Source organism: Dendropsophus ebraccatus, chromosome 2, assembly GCF_027789765.1.
Source record: "Dendropsophus ebraccatus isolate aDenEbr1 chromosome 2, aDenEbr1.pat, whole genome shotgun sequence".
NCBI classification, from domain to species: domain Eukaryota; kingdom Metazoa; phylum Chordata; class Amphibia; order Anura; family Hylidae; genus Dendropsophus; species Dendropsophus ebraccatus.
In genome coordinates this window covers 24,757,705-24,775,501 of record NC_091455.1, presented here as the reverse complement: position 1 = coordinate 24,775,501, position 17,797 = coordinate 24,757,705, and the positions used below count along the sequence as shown (strand labels likewise).

At 44.0% G+C, this 17,797-nt stretch overlaps 1 protein-coding gene across 6 annotated transcripts in view; it reads right to left on the bottom strand.

Moving 5' to 3' along the window:
- The window catches only part of TRPS1 (transcriptional repressor GATA binding 1), a 267,310-nt gene that overhangs the window by 185,708 nt on the left and 63,805 nt on the right, over positions 1–17,797 (bottom strand). For all 6 annotated transcript variants that reach the window (XM_069957171.1, XM_069957174.1, XM_069957176.1 and 3 more), the window contains one exon: positions 1,215–2,122. In XM_069957171.1, coding sequence (XP_069813272.1) covers positions 1,215–2,120 — 906 coding nt within the window. In that variant the 5' untranslated portion in view covers positions 2,121–2,122. The remainder of the gene's footprint in view (positions 1–1,214; positions 2,123–17,797) is intronic.

The following is a 17,797-nucleotide window of genomic DNA, read 5'->3' as shown; positions in this document are numbered from 1 at the left end:
TTATCTGATTTGGATTCCAAATCGGATTTAAAAGAGCTAGTGGAGGAGCAGGGACTCCTGTCAAAGGAGAGGTGATAAATACACTGTTAACCTCCCTGCTCAGTTAACATTCACTGGGCTCAGTGTAGAGTGTATAGTTAAAATGCTTGAGTAAGATATATATATATATATATATATATATATATATATATATATATATATATATATATATATACTCAACTTGAGTGATGAGCCCCATTGAAATCAATGGGAGATTCAAGCATTTAACCAGATGCCACCCCCTTTGCATATTTCGTCCCTTGAAGGGATGTTTTTTGTATATTTTAAATGTTTGTATAGATTGTTTAAACATCCCTTAAAGGGGAAAAATATACAAAAATTTAACCCAAAAAAAATTATGGGTAGCACTAATTATACTTACCTGTCCACGCTCTTCCCGATGCCCTCCGGGACCAGCTCCGGTCCCCCACTTAGTGGCAGTTATTGGTTGAGCAAGTCGTCGCTGAGTGGGGGACCGGTGGTTAGGTGGAGCAGGAGGAGCATCGACAGGTAAGTATGGCTGCTTCTAAAACTGTTTAAATATTCGTGGTATTGTACTGAACCCTATGTTCGACTAAGCATACTTGCTCAACACTAATAAACAACTCTCGGTAGAGTATCATAAAATTGTGATTTTTTTTTTATTTTAACTAAATCATCTTGTGTCACTTATGTCAGGAGGAAAGGTAAGGAAGGACACATCTATAAGTTTAATTCAATAGGTCTTCAATAGGTCTGCATGAGTCTTAATGGCTACATTAGGAAGCAATCAGGGCTAGGACAACAGATAATTCAAAAGATTGCTCATAATGCCACTGAGTTTGGCAAGAAAAGGAGAAGCAACACTGCATCCATATTTAAAGCTGCTGATAGTGGTATAGGTGTTGGGGTCTAGAGATGAGCAAACCGGGTTCGGATTTTCTAAAGATGCTGCATTGGGTACCAAAAGAACGTGACCATCTGAGCAAGTCTTTACTAGCTATCACCAAAAGCACACATTTTAACCTGACCGCTGCAGTAAAACAAGAAGTCTTCTTACGTTCTCCTGGCCAAGATAACAGAACAAAGAAAACACGATCATCAAACGTAAAGCACATCAATAAAGCTAAGCAAACAAAAGCAAGTTGATAGAAAAGTAACAAGTAGGTAGAGGTCTTCTTGAATGAGACACTAACCTGCACATCGTAGGTTCCATTTAACAAAACAGGCCTTTGAGAGTTCATGTCTTGTAAGACACCTGAAAGCACAGAACGATTCACCTTGTGGAAATCTTTGGATTGGCTGAACTGTACCATGTTGTGAAGTGCCAAGATTTTGGTGTCAAGTTCAACATCTTGCCTTGTACGGTTGTGTAGGCCAAGATGGTATTTGCGAAAATGTTTGATCAGATCTGTGGGATCATTCCCATAGTACCCATAACCACAAATGTTGCATTTGAAATCCTGAAGTTCTGGGGATAAAGGTGCAGATTCAGAATTGTCATTGACAAACACAACAGTGTGGGTTTTGTTCAGCCCTGAACTCCCATCTAAAGGCACTTGAAGGTTTTCAGAGGCCACCGAGGCTGGACTAGAGTTTTGATAGTCTACTTTAACACTTTGAATTGTGAGGTCAGCAGCCCTTGGCGACAAATCATTTTCATCTCTAGTCTCTAAAGTGTCCCCAGAGGAGGCAGAAACCAGTTCTTGCGTTTCATCAACCTCAGACTTTATAGGTGATTTTAGGGTCTCGCAAATGACCCTAGTATCTGCAGTGGACAATGCCAACATATTCTTATCCGTCACCTCATCATAGTTGACATTTCTGCCCTTGAGGTGGCTGTAGTTAAGTACAACTCTCTCGCCCAGTCCCGCACTTTCCGAGTCCTTTTTAAAGCTGGAAGAAGGTTCTTGATCATGGAAACATTGATCGTCACTGGTTTGTTCCACGGAGTTAGAATGTTCACTATTTTCTTGCATCGGATCAGTGGAAAATTCTGTGCTCCTTAAAATATCTTCTCTTTCTGATGCAGCACACTCGAGAATCTGTGCTTCACCTTCGCTTGCAACGTTTCTCAGAGGGGGATTCTTTTTCCGGACCATATCTATGAAAAAAAAAAATAGATATTACAATTAGGTTTTTTTTATATGACAAGAAAGACTCAAGTCAAATAAAAGAAAAGGTTCCCACAATACGAGATTAGGCTTTTGATGAAGTGAACAAGAGCAAAGATGGAAGACTACTCTTCAACTGCTCTGGGATTCCCTCTCTTCCATCTTAAAGCCGTTGCATAAGACGCCCGCACACAATGTCCAATAGCTGCACAGGGTCTCTGCAATATCGGATACAATGTGCAGTAGTGTTTAGCATACTTCACAAATGCGTATTTATTCGGAAACTTCTATGAACCAGAACGATCCCCATTCAACTCTCTGAGTCTACAGTAGGTGGATGCAATGTATTGGAGGTTTTCTAGGACTTGGGCAGCATACAACTTCTCCGGACGGAGTTAAATGCCGAATGTTTCCGAGAAGATGCTGAACGACACTTTCATGAAGTTCATTCAACACTACAGCTACACTGCAGCTACTGGACATCACTTTGAGGGTGCATTCACACTGAGGAAACTGTGCAGAGAACATTCCACGGATTCCGCTATTCACCCCTGCACACTCCCACTTGCCATTCTAGGCTCGGGAAGATTCCGCCATCCTCCCCAAGAATTGACAAGTCTATTCTTTTGGCAGATGGTGGAATCCACCTGAGTTTAGAATGGAGTCTATGGCACAGCAGAGAGTCAAGTTAGAGAGTGCAAGGGTGAGTGGCGGAATCCGCAGGATGCTCTCCGTGTGGATTCCATAGTCTGAACATGCCCTAACTAAAAATTGTGTTGCACAATTTATACCAGCATTTGGGAAACCCACTTCTAATCTTATTTTCTGAATCGCCTTTTGCCCTGCACTGTGGATGTTTACTCAATGTGCTCAATAACATCCAAGAACGGTACAATGCTTGTGTTTTATCTAGAGTTTGTCTAGAATCATGACTTGGGTAATAACTAGACGACACTAGTTACACATAACTAGACTCCAGATATTTCCATAGGGTTGACTTTCTTCTTTTGGCACCAAAGTTCAAACATACAGTCCCTGCTACTTTAGAAATGGGAAATATCATTTTTAAGACCGGTTGCAAATAATAATTGAATAGCTAATGAGCTTTAAAAGTAAAAGATGTATTGGTAGTAAGTTCAAAAGGCTGAATCATGCTTTGATAATCCATTAGCCGAGTAGGAAAGTTTTCTGTGGTATACTATTATAAGGAATGAAAAGTACTATAGAGCTGAAGAAGCTAAAATGACTACAGTCCCCCAGCCCATATGGCAAGATGCTTCATCACACCGCCTCCATCCATCTCATTCCTTTAATTTGATTGATATCATAGGACACTGATGAAGACTCCCAATTGGTATCGGGAAAATTGATCGGTTTAAAGCCTGAACCAAACCAGAGTTATACAATACCTATACATGGCTTCCATCAGTTCACAATAGAGAGAAGACATGGACATACAGGTACAGGCCTAGTTGAATCAGTGGCTATATTCAGCGACAGCTAGTGGCTATGTAGAAGCAATTTTCCAAGTATATACGTGCTTCTGGATCTAACTAAACTCGTATCTACTTGAAAGATTACCCTTGGAAGACTACCTTAGCCACAGCTCACTACATCGACGCTATTGGACTCAATAGGGCTGTACTCAAACATACACATATACAGCAACTACCAATACTGACATGCATATTTGAAAAACGACTTGACTAGTTGACTTCTGAGAGTCATTAATGTCAACGGGGCCTGTGCAGGTATCACATTTTGACCAGATGCCAATGTATACAGTATATGGATTGTATTTGCAAAAAAGCATGTGAATCTACCCTTGGGTATACACATAGTGGGGTTAATCTCATAATACATTTTCGTATGGTAGACACTAGAGATGAGCGAACCTCGAGCATGCTCGAGTCAATCCGAACCCGAACTTTCGGCATTTGATTAGCGGTGGCTGCTGAAGTTGGATAAAGCCCTAAGGCTATGTGAAAAACATTGATATAGTTATTGGCTGTATCCATGTTTTCCAGACAACCTTAGAGCTTTATCCAAGTTCAGCAGCCCCAGCTAATCAAACGCCGAACGCTCGGGTTTGGATCGACTCGAACCCGAACCCGGTTCGCTCATCTCTAGTAGACACCAAAGTACCCACATAAAATCCATATAGATAGACCAGGTAATGGCGCTAAGCAACAGGCCACCATGCTACTCCTAGCAAAAATTACAGAGAAAAAATAGGAGATAGTACAAAGGATAGTAAATCAAGCATAGAAAGAGTAAACAGGTAAACTATTAAATATTCAACAACATTTTCCAAACCCAACGCTCAACGTTTGATTACCCGCAGCTGCTGAAGTTGGAGGCCACCATGGGTAGTCCTGGAAAACATGGATATACCATAATCTGTATCAATGTTTTCCTGACAGCCCTAGGGTGGCATCCAGTTTCTGCAGCTGCAGGGAATCAGATGAAGAGCGATTAGGTTTGGTGAACGTTGCCGAACTCAAACAGTTTCACAGGTCCACTCAACACTAATAAAGATTCTAGCAGAGATGTGCACTTTGAGCCTATAGAAAATATTTGGGAACCTGTATCTTACAATATCCAGAAAAATTATTTACTTTTTTTATACGGTAGTTGCTTCATAACGAAATCGCAAACATATAGAGATGCAGTAGGACCTCACAGAGCTCTATGCAGTATTACAGCTCTATACAAGGCTCTATATCAGGGGTGGGGAACCCATGGCTCTCCTGTGACGTACGCCGCTCTGGTGGGAAAGGAGCCGGCATACACAGCATCTTCCTGTGTCTGTGACGGCTGCCAGATACAGGAGGATGCTGTGAGTGCCGTCCCCTTCCCCACCAGAGTGACGCACATCTTACTTCTCCTGCGGGCCCCATGTGATGACGTCATTTCATCACGTGTCGCCTGAAGGAGAAGACGGGCACAGGCTACAGGGGAGAGAAGAGGACCTGGGCAGCGTGGGAGCGGAGGAAAGGTGAGTGGGATGTTTTTTTTTTTCTTTTTATTTAAGAAAGACACTAGGGGTTACCTAGAGCCACCAAGGGCCTGACTGGGCGGCGGGTTGTTAACTAGAGCCACCAGGGGCATGACTGGGGGGGGGGCTAACTAGAGCCACCAGGGGCATAACTGTGGGGGGGGTTGTTAACTAGTTAAGTAGAGCCACCAGGGGCATGACTGGGGGGAGGGAGGTAACTAGAGCCTCCAGGGGAATGACTGGGGAGGTTAACTAGAGCTATAGTACCAGGGGCATCACTGGGGGTTAACATCAGCTACCAGGGACATCACTGGGGGTTAACATCAGCTACCAGGGACATCACTGGGGGTTTATTAGGACTACCAGGGGCATCACTGGGGGTTATCTCTGGCTACCGGGCATCACTAAGGATTCACATCAGGTACTAGATGCATCAAAGAGGGTTAACTACAATAGCAGGGGCATTAGGGGAACAATACTTTGCCTTGCCCTGGGTGCTGCTAACACCAGCTGCTAACTGCCGCGCACAGTATGTGGCCCTCAAATTATTTTATTAATGACTGACTGGCCCTCGACAGGGAAAAGGTTCCCCACCCCTGCTCTATATGAAGGTTATACAGAACTGCAATAAGGCCATGTGCATGAGGCCTAGAGGTAAAGGGAATCTACTATACATATTCAACAATAGCAAAACTAATTAGTTATGTCTTCTTAGCACGCGGCTTTATTCATATGGTAATTCTTCTCTCTCTCTTGTCCTGTGATATAATATTCTGGAAACAGAAGACACTGCATTGATATAATCCATGAGCTTACACTGGAATCTACGGAATCACTGTTTATCTGATGATTCATCTCTGCCGGGACGTCGCTTTTATTTTCTATTTCCAAACCAAAAAGTGGATAAAATGACAAATCTCCTAACGTTTAGTGCAGATTACACAGCACAGTGGCAGAATTATTTTATTTTTTTGTACATTATTGAAACAATAATGACATCTGTGTAAGACTACTGCCTTTATGTGTGGCTTCCACATAGGAAAAATAAATGTGGGCATGCTTTATGACCATATCCAAGGTCACTATGTAAGGAGGAGGGGGGCGGGGGTATATATCACCTACTATCAATGTTGGACCCAGAGTTATCTCCTTCCTGCTTTTATTGAGTATAACTGCAATCCCCTTTGTTGTTCTATCTGAATGTGTCATCACATCATTGCAAGGAAAGTGACAGAGATTTGTACTTCACTTCCATTTAAAAAAAAATTTAAAAAAATTCCAGTACTTAACAGCTGCGGTATGTCCTGCAAAAAGTGGTGTATCCTTTCTAGTCTGGAGAGCAAGAGAGGTTTTCTATGGTGATTTGCTCCTGCACTGGACAGTTCCTGGCCTGGACAGAGGTAGCAGCAGAGAGCACTGTGTCAGACTGGAAAGAATACACCACTTCCTGCAGGACATACAGTAGCTGATAAGTACTGGAAGATTGGAGATTGTTTTTTTAAATAGAAGTAAATGACAAGTCTGTAACTTTCTGAATGAAGCTGATTTAAAAAGAAAAACATTTTTGCTGGAGTACTCTTTTAAACACACGTAAGAAATATGGGGGGAGATTTATCAAACATGGTGTAAAGTGAAACTGGCTCAGTTGCCCCTAGAAACCAATCAGATTCCACCTTTCATTTTCCAAAGAGTCTGTGAGGAATGAAAGGTGGAATCTGATTGGTTGCTAGGGGCGACTGAGCCAGTTTCACTTTACACCATGTTTGATAAATCTCCCCCATGGTGTGTGTGTTTTTTTTTCTAATTTTCCATTTTACCATCTATATCCTGAAATCTCTCCACTATATCTCTTACCATATCTCCACTAGGCCTTAAAGGGGTACTCCAGCGTGGGGGAACTTTTTTGCTGGGACCGGGGAGGAGGTGGCAGAGGGAAAAGACGTCCACTCACCTCCCCGGTTCCAGCGGCGGGTCCCGACGTCACGTTTCAGGCCTGCGTCAGACACCCGGAAGCGGCCGGGAACCGGGCACCGGGACGCCGCGATGTAGGACCCGCCGCTGGAACCGGGGAGGTGAGTGGACGTCTTTTCCCTCGTCCACCTCCTCCCCTCCAATCTCACCATGTCACAGAGTATGTAGTAACCTTTCCTACTCATGGCAGTGGAACAGTTTCTATCTAGTGTTGAGTAAACTTCCAGTTTCTGTCCGGGTTTCGGCACTAGGGGGGGCACTTATTACCAGTGTACTTGTACAAAAGTCTTAAATTAGGCCCCACTCCATTAACAAAAAGGTGAATCCGGCCTGACCTGCTCTAAGCAGGTGTAGATTTCTGTAATGATTTAAACCTGCGAGCAGGTAAATCAGGTGCAGGAGGCGGCCATGCCTCCTCCCCGCCTTGCCATGCCCCCTTGCCCGGCCATTGGGGGAGTGGGGGATACAGTTGGCGTACGCCAGGGAGAAGGGGCAAATCTGCTCCCTCGTGTACGCCAGTAGCGCAGATTTTAATAAATGTCCCCCTAGGTGTTTGATTCCCCACTTCTGGAAAAGTTGGATGCTGCCCTGGACAGTCTTCGAAAACATCCATAGACCATAGGCTGTATCCATGTTTTCCTGGCAGTCCTAGTATTGCAACCAACTACTCCAGACGCAGGGAGAAGTTGCCGAACCCGGACCAAAAACGGAAGTTCGCTCAACACTACTTCTGTCCATTGTTGCCTGTGTCCTTAGGGCTTGCTGTAAAGCACATCTTTAAATGCTACAAAAAAAAAAAAAATCTACATAATAACGTATTAATGAGATAAAAGAAATTTATATTCAGAAAATAGGAACGGTTTCTAATCCCTAAAAACAAATCCATTCCCTCGAAGATAACAATTTGTCTCAAACATTCCGATGTTTTTCCGATGACAAATTCCCTTTAACGCTTTAACTGGAACAACGTTGAGATTCTTCTTCACCATCTGAAAACAGCAATGAAACGTCTCGTGTGCTTCGTCAGATAGTGAGGAGTTACAAGACGTCCCCACATCCGATCATGAAAGGAATGCTTGATGGCTGGCCATATGGCCGCAGCTGCCATCTTTGTCTGTCCGGCATTTATCGCTTAGATAGAAAAGTGCATTATAAATTGCAGACTTGTAGGATTCTTTCCTGGAGAGATTATCACAATCATTTCTCAAGCGGACATATTATGTAAATAGAAGCCCATTTGGGAAACGTATAAATTAAGGAACCTTTCCGTAACCGAGCCATAAGCTGGAGAGTCAAGTCATAGAGACACTTACAGCCTATTAACGGCTATACACAAAAAGAACGGAAAAGAGAGCCAGGAACTTTCTTCCTTCCCCCAGTAAGGAGTTTCATGAGAAAGATTTTTTAATATTAGCTGACCCCATACTTTATCGTAATGCGGTTCCCGGCTCTATTAATAATTATTAGTACTCAATTAGCATTTATATTCTATCCAGAGCCGGCTTTGAAGTTCACGACACACTCTCTAAAAGTTTCCGTAGGTATTTACAAAAATTAATTACACCTATTTATCAAGCGGGGAGAATGTCAGTTTTGTTGTTAAATATGAAAAATCTCCCTCTAAATGTCAGCGAGGCGGCATCTCGTAAACAATGTTTTAAAATGCATGATTATGCGCGGCGCTGCTAATTAAAGGGACGCCGCAACGCCGAGGGAATTTGGTTGAAAAAGCTTCACTTTTCACAAACGGAAAAGTTTAATTATCGTGAAAACTCAAGGAAAGGAAAAAATTCAAAAAAATAAGCTGTCACTTAAAAGTTTACTTCTACCAGTTTGATAACAATATTGTATATTGCTTATGGGTTGTATTTCTAACCATGCACTGTAAGCGAGTGCCAAGATGGCTCATCCACCTTTGGAGGCTTCTATAGAGAAGAAATGGGGTCATAGTTGGAGCCCCATTCTGGAGATTGTGAGTTAGGGGTAGCGGTCAGACCCCTCCCCACTGGCATGCGTTAAAGAGAACCAATCAGCACAACTGTGCTGATATGATTCCCTGCTGCACAGCATAGCTCTTCTTTGCAGCTTTCCGACAGCTAGTAGCCACGTCTGCGGTGGTAGATTTACAGTAGGGAAAAAAGTCTTATTATGCCAAGCAAGAATGGGAGAGGGATGGCAACTAGTCATCTGAATGAGTAGCCACCCGTGAATAGCTTGTCAGATGCAGGGATGATTGACAGGCATACAGGACAACAACTGGTCACTCTACCTGTCAATCAATCATGGGTGGCTCCTTGACTAGTCGCCGTCTCTCTCCTGTCCTCGCATGGCGGAATAAAACTACTTTTCCCCACTGTAAATGCAGCTGGTAGTTTCGGGGAGCTGCAAACTGTAGCTATGCTGTGCAGTAGGGAACCATATCAGCACAATAGCGCTCATTGATTTCCTTTAAAGCGACTCTGTACCCACAATCTGCCCTTCCCAAACCTCTTGTATCGTCAGATAGCTGTTTTTAATCCAAGATCTGGGGTCCGTTGACCAGGTGATGCAGTTATTGTCCTAAAAAAGAACTTTTTAACTTGCAGCCCTGTTTCAAATTGGCGTGGCCTAGAGTGTCTATACCCTAGGACTGCACCGCCTTCACCATCCCTCCTCCCCGCCCTCTTCATCATTAGGAGTGCCCCAGGCAGGATTTCTCCTATTCCTTACTTGCCTGAACACTGTACAGGTGCCTTAAAGAGGATGTACCATCAGGTACCTCCTCTTTAAACTGACCTACAGATCGAACAGCGCTGTCACAGGGAAGCCGGTGCCACGGTCTGTTTTTCGAACTGCGGCCCGCTTTCCGTGTACAGCGCTGTTCTATGCACGGGTCCGGGGTGGAATCCCCCACCCACTGGCGGAACTACCGCCGTAGCAGCCGTAGCGGCTGCTACGGGGCCCCGCCGCATCAGGGGGCCCGTGACGCGGGCCCCTGGAGCTGACATATCCTGCAGCACCCGGCGGCTGAGCATGCCTCCCGGGTGCTGTAGCCGGGGGCCGGTCTCGTGCTCCTCCCGACCCGGAGACTCCTTTCACCAACCATAGGGAAAAGGAGTCACTGGGCCAGGAGGAGCACGGGACCGGTCCACAGCGCTCCTGTCACCCCCTGTCTGATGCGCGGCTGCCGTCTGATGCCGCGTCCTAGCCCCGGCAGCGCGCGTATCATAGAGTTCTGTGGTGGGCTTGTGCTGCGGCCGCGACTTCCGGCACAGAGACGTGTGCCGGAAGTCGCGGCCACAGGCCCACACAGAACTCTATGATACGCGCGCTGCCGGGGCTAGGACGCGGCATCAGACGGCAGCCGCGCATCAGACGGTGGGTGACAAGAAAAAGGCTCGACGGGGGAGCGTGTTGTTAGGTGAGTTTTCTTTCTTTTTTTTAAACTTGCTTTCCTCGGTGGGGGGGTGGGGAGAAGGGGGCATCTATAAGGAAGGGGGGGGGAGAAGGGGGCATCTATAGGGGGGCATCTATAAGGAAGGGGGGGGGAGAAGGGGGCATCTATAGGGGGGAGAAGAGGGCATCTATAGGGGGGCATCTATAAGGAGGGGGGGGAGAAGGGGGCATCTATAAGGAAGGGGGGGGAAGGGGGCATCTATAAGGAAGGGGGCATCTATAAGGAAGGGGGGGGAGAAGGGGGCATCTATAAGGAAGGGGGGGGAGAAGGGGGCATCTATAAGGAAGGGGGGGAGGGGGACATCTATAAGGAAGGGGGGGGAGAGGGGGGCATCTATAAGGGAGGGGGTAGAGAGGGCCATCTATAAGGGGGGACACCATAGGGGGAGAGCAGGCCATCTATAAGGGGAGAACATAGGGGGAGAGGGGGATATAAACGTACAACATTGGGGGAAAGGGGGCCATCTATAAGGGGACAATATAAGGGAAGAGGGGGCCATCTATAGGGGGGGCAACATAGGGGACCATCTATAAGGGGACAACATGGGGGGGCATCTATAAGGGGGACAGCGGGGGGGGGCAACATAAGGAAGCTATCTATAAGGAGGGGTGACAGAGAGGAGGGCCATATACTAAAATGGGATCACATAGAGTCAGCCTACCCGCTAAATGTGGGTGTAAAGGGGCCAATACAGATGTGCAGTTGGTAGAGATGAGGATGGTGACAGAGTGTGGAGCCTAATATGTCTGTCTGGCAGATTCTGTGGATTCGTGGCCCAGAGAAGTTCTCATAACGGCCCAGGGCAGATGGAAAAGAAAATGAAAAGGGAAGAACTCCGATCAGAGAAGACGTCTCCTGTAAGTCACCTGATGTAACTGTACTGTAATTTATATGGTGTACAGAACCTGTGTACAGCTGAGTGTGTTGATGGCATAGTGGTCGATCGAGAGGGGGTGGGGCGGGGGGGGGGGGCCCCAATCAAAAGTTTGCTATGGGGCCCAGCCATTTCTAGTTACGCCCCTGCCCCCACCCCTGTATGACGCGGCTCCATTAGAATCAATGGAGCCACGTCGTAGAGGGAAAGGAATTTCCTCCCACTGGAGGCGGACCGGCCCGCCTCCAGTGCTTCACACTGGCCCCGGACCCGTGCATATAATGGCGCCGTACACCGAACGTGGCACTAGCTTCCCCAGTGACGGCGCTGTTCGATCCATGGTTCAGTTTAAAGAGGATGTACCTTATGGTACATCCTCTTTTACAATTCAGCACATGTGCCGTGTTCATACAGGTGATGAACAAGAGTAAACCTGCCTGGAGCATTCCTAATGGTAAAGAGGGTGGGGAGGAGAGACGGAGAGGCGGTGCAAGACTAATGCACGGACACTCTAGGCCACGCCAATTTGACACAGGGCTGCCAGTTTAAAAGTTGTTTTTTAGGACAATAACTGCATCACCTGGTGAACGGACCCCGGGACAGATCTTGGATTAAAAGCAGCTATCTGACGGTGCAAGCAGTTTGGGGGGGATCAGATTGTGGGTACAGAGTCGCTTTAATGCACATGACAACCACTGAGTGGCCACATATAGATACACATAGCTTAAAAATATATATGAGCCAAAAGCAAAGGTAATAGATACATCTATATATGCTAAAACATGCTGGCATATACTCCACAAACAGCCGTCATAGGGACTATGTCCCATCCGTTAGGCAGCTGCCTTCCAGGGACATGAGCTGGAACCTCAAAAGTCCTGAAATGCAACGGGCAAAGCTTGCCAAGATGTTTACAATAGACTGAAATATGAAAGCATTGGATGGAGCTTCAGGTATTTGCAGTGGAAGGTCCTAAAATACATCACTTTTACAGTGTTGACCCAAACAACTTATAAAGTTTTTCTCTCCGCTGGTCTGAAACTCTGAGATTTCGTTTTTTGAGAAGTGACATAATTCTTGTCAAAAACCATTTTCAGACTCATGAGATCATTCTCACACCTGGTAAAAAGCTCTTGTGGTTGAAAGTCAAAGGTTTACCATGAGGGACAGAGGAGAACCTTCTCAAACTGAGGCCGAAAACAAACCGATCTCAGGGCTCTTAAAGAAGCAGTTTACAAAAAATTATTATTGCCCCCCCCCCCGATAGGCGCTGGCACCCTAACGAAGCCTCACCGCGGACACCGATCAGCTGCGTTGAGTATACGTGCCAGCGCCTACCAGGGGGGCCAATAATATTTTTTGTGAACTGCTTCTTTAAGTAATTTAAAGGGTTTCTGCAATTTTGTGGTTTTGGTTATAATTCAGTGAAGTGCTCTATTGTCCCTCATGCTAAGCTGTGACTTTTGACCATAGCTACTTCTGTCTGCAGATGTTTTACTGTAGATGTGATCAAGGAAACTGTAGACCTCGAAGCACATCAATTTAATAACTCAAGTCACATGCACCCCTACTAAGTGAGCACCCACATTCACTTAAAGGGGTACTCTGGATTATTTTTTTTTAACTAACTGGTGTCAGAAAGTTATACAGATTTATAAATTACTTTTTAAATCTTAAGTCTTCCATGGCTTATCTGCTGCTGTATGTCCTGCGGGAGGTGGTGTATTCTTTCCAGTCTGACACAGTGCTCTCTTCTGTCACCTCTGTCCATGTAAGGAACTGTCCGGAGCAGTAGTAAATCCCCATAGAAAATATTTCCTGCTTTGGACAGTTCCTGACACGGACAGAGGTGGCAGCAGAGAGCACTGTGTCAGACTGGAAAGAATACATCACTTCCTGCAGGACATATAGCAGCTGATAAGTACTGGAAGACTTGAGTATTTAAAATAGAAGTTACGTATTTATTTATCCTTCTGTATAACTTGCTGACATCAGTTAATAAAAATAAATAAATAGTTAATTATAACATCACAAGTAATAAAAGTTTATTAACAGCTAAGTGACCACAAAAAAGGGCCCATTATCAGTGTGTTTGGGAGTGTGCGATTTGAATAAGTAAATAAAGGGGTGTTCCTAATATTCTGTTCAGCCCATGTATGTTCTCCGGTGATGATTACTATATTTCACGTTTCCAGAACGGAACAGAACTTTTAAAGACTTTTTGATAGTTATGTAAGGAACGTTAAAGGGGTTGTCCAGCGATAAGCTTTTTCTTTCAAATTAACTGGTGTCAGAAAGTTGTATAGATTTGTAATTTACTTCTATAAAAAAGTTTTTTTTATACTTATTAGCTGCTGTATGTCCTGCAGGAAATGTTGTTTTATATTTAGTCTGACACAGTGCTCTCTGCTGACATCTCTGGCCGAGACAGGAACTGTCCAGAGCAGGAGAGCTTTTCTATGGGGATTTATAGAAAACTGAGACAGAGTTCCTGTCTCGGCCAGAGGTGTCAGCAGAGAGCACTGTGTCAGCCTGAAAATAAAACAACATTTCCTGCAGGACATACAGTAACTAATAAATATGGGAAGACTTGAGATTTTTTAATAGAAGTAAATTATGAATCTATATAACTTTCTGACACCAGTTGATTTGAAAGAAAAAGATTTTTGCTGGATAAGCCCTTTAAGTTAAACTTTTAGGGCATTGTTATTAGGGGCCTCTGGCTTGTATTATTGTGGAGTAGGCTACATTGTGGGGTACAAGGGGGACACGTTATTGTCATCCTAAGGATGGGGATCCTTTTGTGGACTGGATGGGATGGGGATCAAGTGAACTGGCGAGAGATAAGAAAGGAGTTGTCAGTGATGGTGACTGGTGGGGATCTGGTAGGGTAGGACTGGAAACTGATGTGGTATAAAAGTCAACACTTTCTCAGGCTCATGTGATGAGAATTGCACCGCTGGTTGACACTAATGAGTCATGCGAACAGTAGCTTTCATATTGAATGTGGTTATACACCATAAATAATCACTTCCTTTACTGATGCAGCTGAATTTGCAAACTACAGAGTCTACAGGAAGACGTTTCCTTCGCATTGTTTGTGCCATGTAACTTTCTTTTGTCTACTGCATAAGATGTAAAAAAAAATATAATAATAAAAAAAATACACTCGTAGCCCCGCTACTTGTCATTAAGCTGCACTACAACATATAAAAGAAAATAAATCAGACTCCCATTTTGACTAATCATAATATGGTGACTACACAGCTTCCCAACGCTATACAATAAAACGATATTCCTTATAAAACACGAGCCGAGCAATGGTGACAAACAATACATCAAAGGCTGCAGTAAATGTATAATACAATATAAAAATGATACAAGCCGTATAGAACGTAATTCTACTGCTTAGTTTCACGACTGGATGAATATTTTGTCATTTAAGGGACAGTTAAATATTTAGGAGAAAAACACGTTACATTTGCAACTGCTGAGGGAGTTATGGAAAAAACTAAAAAAAAAAAAAAAAATTAAAAACCCTGTCCTCATCTGCTGCTAATATGGCTGTGGTTGTCCTCACCACTATTCCTTATCGCAACATATAGGAAATATTTGCTGAGCCAATCATCAGTTGTAATGGCCATCATCCTTAGTCATTTCCTATGGGCTTGGATGGAAAACAGGAGACCGAATAGGTGTCGAATAGTTAATACTACATTTCAAGACCTTATGGAAAATATGTGGCTAATATCAGAGAATTCCAGCAGTTGGATCCATGGTACTCAATTGATCAACAGTGAAGTTTTTATTTGAGAAAAAGCTTTCATGGTGGGGAAAATCTTTCAATTGTCCCTTAGGGTATGTGCACACTATGGAATTTCTGCCGAGGCTTTAAGCAGATTCTGCCGGGCGGCCTCCACCTCCGTTCCATAGACTCAATGATATATTCCGCCGTCCGCCCAAACAATTTACATACCCGGTGGAATCCGCATAAAGTCTCCACGGAAATTCCGCAGTGTGCCCGTACCCTTAAAGGGGAAATGGTCACATCCCTCTTTGTGTGTAAATCCTCCCTTATAACTGGTAGTCTGCTGCAAGATAGCATTTTCAAAATTATGAACTTTAATCCCAGTGTCTTGTAAATAGGCATGGGGGCATAGCCGCATTGGCATTTAGTCACAGTGCTTCTGCCCAACTACCAGCCACTCAAGATTGTTCGACAACTGGAACCTGGAAAGTTAAAAGGGCTATCTGGGAAAAATTCATACGGAGCCATGTTGCAGGGACCACCCACTCTGCATTTTCATAACATCTGATGTCCCGTTCCCATAAGAAATGGACGGTCAGCATAAACTCTATACTGATCGGCCATTTCTAGTGTGTCATTGGAGTGCAGAGCGGATTGCCTTGGAACCTGCTACGGCAGTTAAACAGGTGAGTGTACATTACTGACAACATGGCTAGTTTAACCCTGGCAGCATGGCTAAGTATGACTTTTTCCTGGACAACCCCTTTAATGCAATGTCCAACAGTCAGGATGCCAATCAAGCCTGAGTGGTAAGTACTGTAGAAAGGCAAAAGAAAGCAAAGATCAATGCCCGAAATAGCAACTATAAAATAGTGGGAAGGGTTACACATGGTGAGGGACATGACTGCTTCCCTTTAAATGGGACCTGTCAATTGCAGTAAGGTTAAAACCGGGGGATTCCTACCACAGACATTCATGGTATATTCACACAATATGTCAAAAATGTTGATATACCTGGATGTGGGTATTATACAACTGACTGCTACAGATGGCTTCACATCTTTGTGCCCACAGAAGTTACAGAAATAGGTTAGCCAAGCCTACTTTCCAGTGGATCTCCACGTGGATGTCAAAGGTGGTGGTACAAAAGTTGAGAACTAATCTAATGGACAAATATGACACATCAAAATTTCAAAAGATGGGGGGGGGGGGACTCTTTAAATATGTTAGAATATGACAGCCCCCATTTTTCTTTTCCACAGGTTCCAAAAAGTTATTAGATCAATGGCTTAATTTATTCTTAAAATTTGATTATTCTTCCTAATAGCGGCTTCATTAAATAAAAGTAGATGACAAATCCAATTTTCTCAAGTTTCCAGGGTGTATACACGAGGGAGTCACTTTGATTAGTAATGATCACACGATTAACCAGTTGTATTCCACATTCCAGAACAAAACAAAAAAAAAAACCTTTAAAATTAGTTATGGAAGAAATTAAAGCGACCTTAATTACAGAGGAAGATTTTAACTTATTAAATCCCATTTACAAGATGCCACATTTGAATATCCGATATCAGCCAGCCGGTGAAACAGAACCGCGTTTTATCTTGCGTAAAAGACGCCAATTTATTTTCAAGTGTCTCCTGTGGGCAAATGAAAAGTTCTAAGAAAGGAAAGTCTTGACATTTCTAATAAGACCCCATTTACCATGGAAATTAACTGAGCAGGTGGTATTTTTTGATATAAGATTTTCTCTTTTTGCGCATCTTTGATCTTCGGCCTCTATTCTCCTGCCAAATTGAACAGGGCTTGATTTCTGTTATCTAAGATGACTTACGCAGACATTATTTATCACTTCAAAACCTCCTCCTCCTCCTCCACCAAAGGTTTATGTAGAGAAGGCAAAAGTTGATACTTCGCAAATACGACCAACTTATAGCAGCTCGGAAGTCAAGAAGCAGTTAAATTGTCTCTTAAAAAGATCCCGTTCAGGATTCCCCTCTCTCTTGGTCAAAGTGATGAGTGGCTATAAAAAGCGTCTCTTGCACAATGAGCAATAGGTGAGGAATTGAAGAGGAAAGTTTTCTGCTTGAAATTCCTCTTCTATTCTGCTCTGGTAGAATAGGAGCTGAATTTGAGCAGAATTCAAACCCTATTAACTTTAACTTCTATAGGATTCCTCCAGTGGAATCCGCCCAAAGACATGCCACTTCTTTGGATGGAATGCGGATCCGCGACCACGTGAACGAATGAGCGGAAAGCCCATTCGACGCGATCGAAAAATGAAATGTTCATTTTATACGGGCGGAGTTTCAAGCAGATTCTGGGCGCATTTTGCCACGGAACCCGCTAGAATTGCTCAGTCTGCAAGCACCCTTTGGGCAGAAAGCGGACCTGCAGTAGATATTCTGCTCAGAAATTATGCTGTGTGAACAACAGAGCGAAAATTCCATTGAACACAATGGGGCATTGCTCTGTTCATATCATACGGGAGGAATTTCAAGTGGAAATTAAAAACGGATTCCTCTTCAATTACTCACCTATTTCTCAGTAAGTTACTCTGGAGGACCTGTCCTATCCTCTACTACAAAGATAGTCCAGTGATATGAACAGGGACTAAGTAATGCATGTTTTCCCC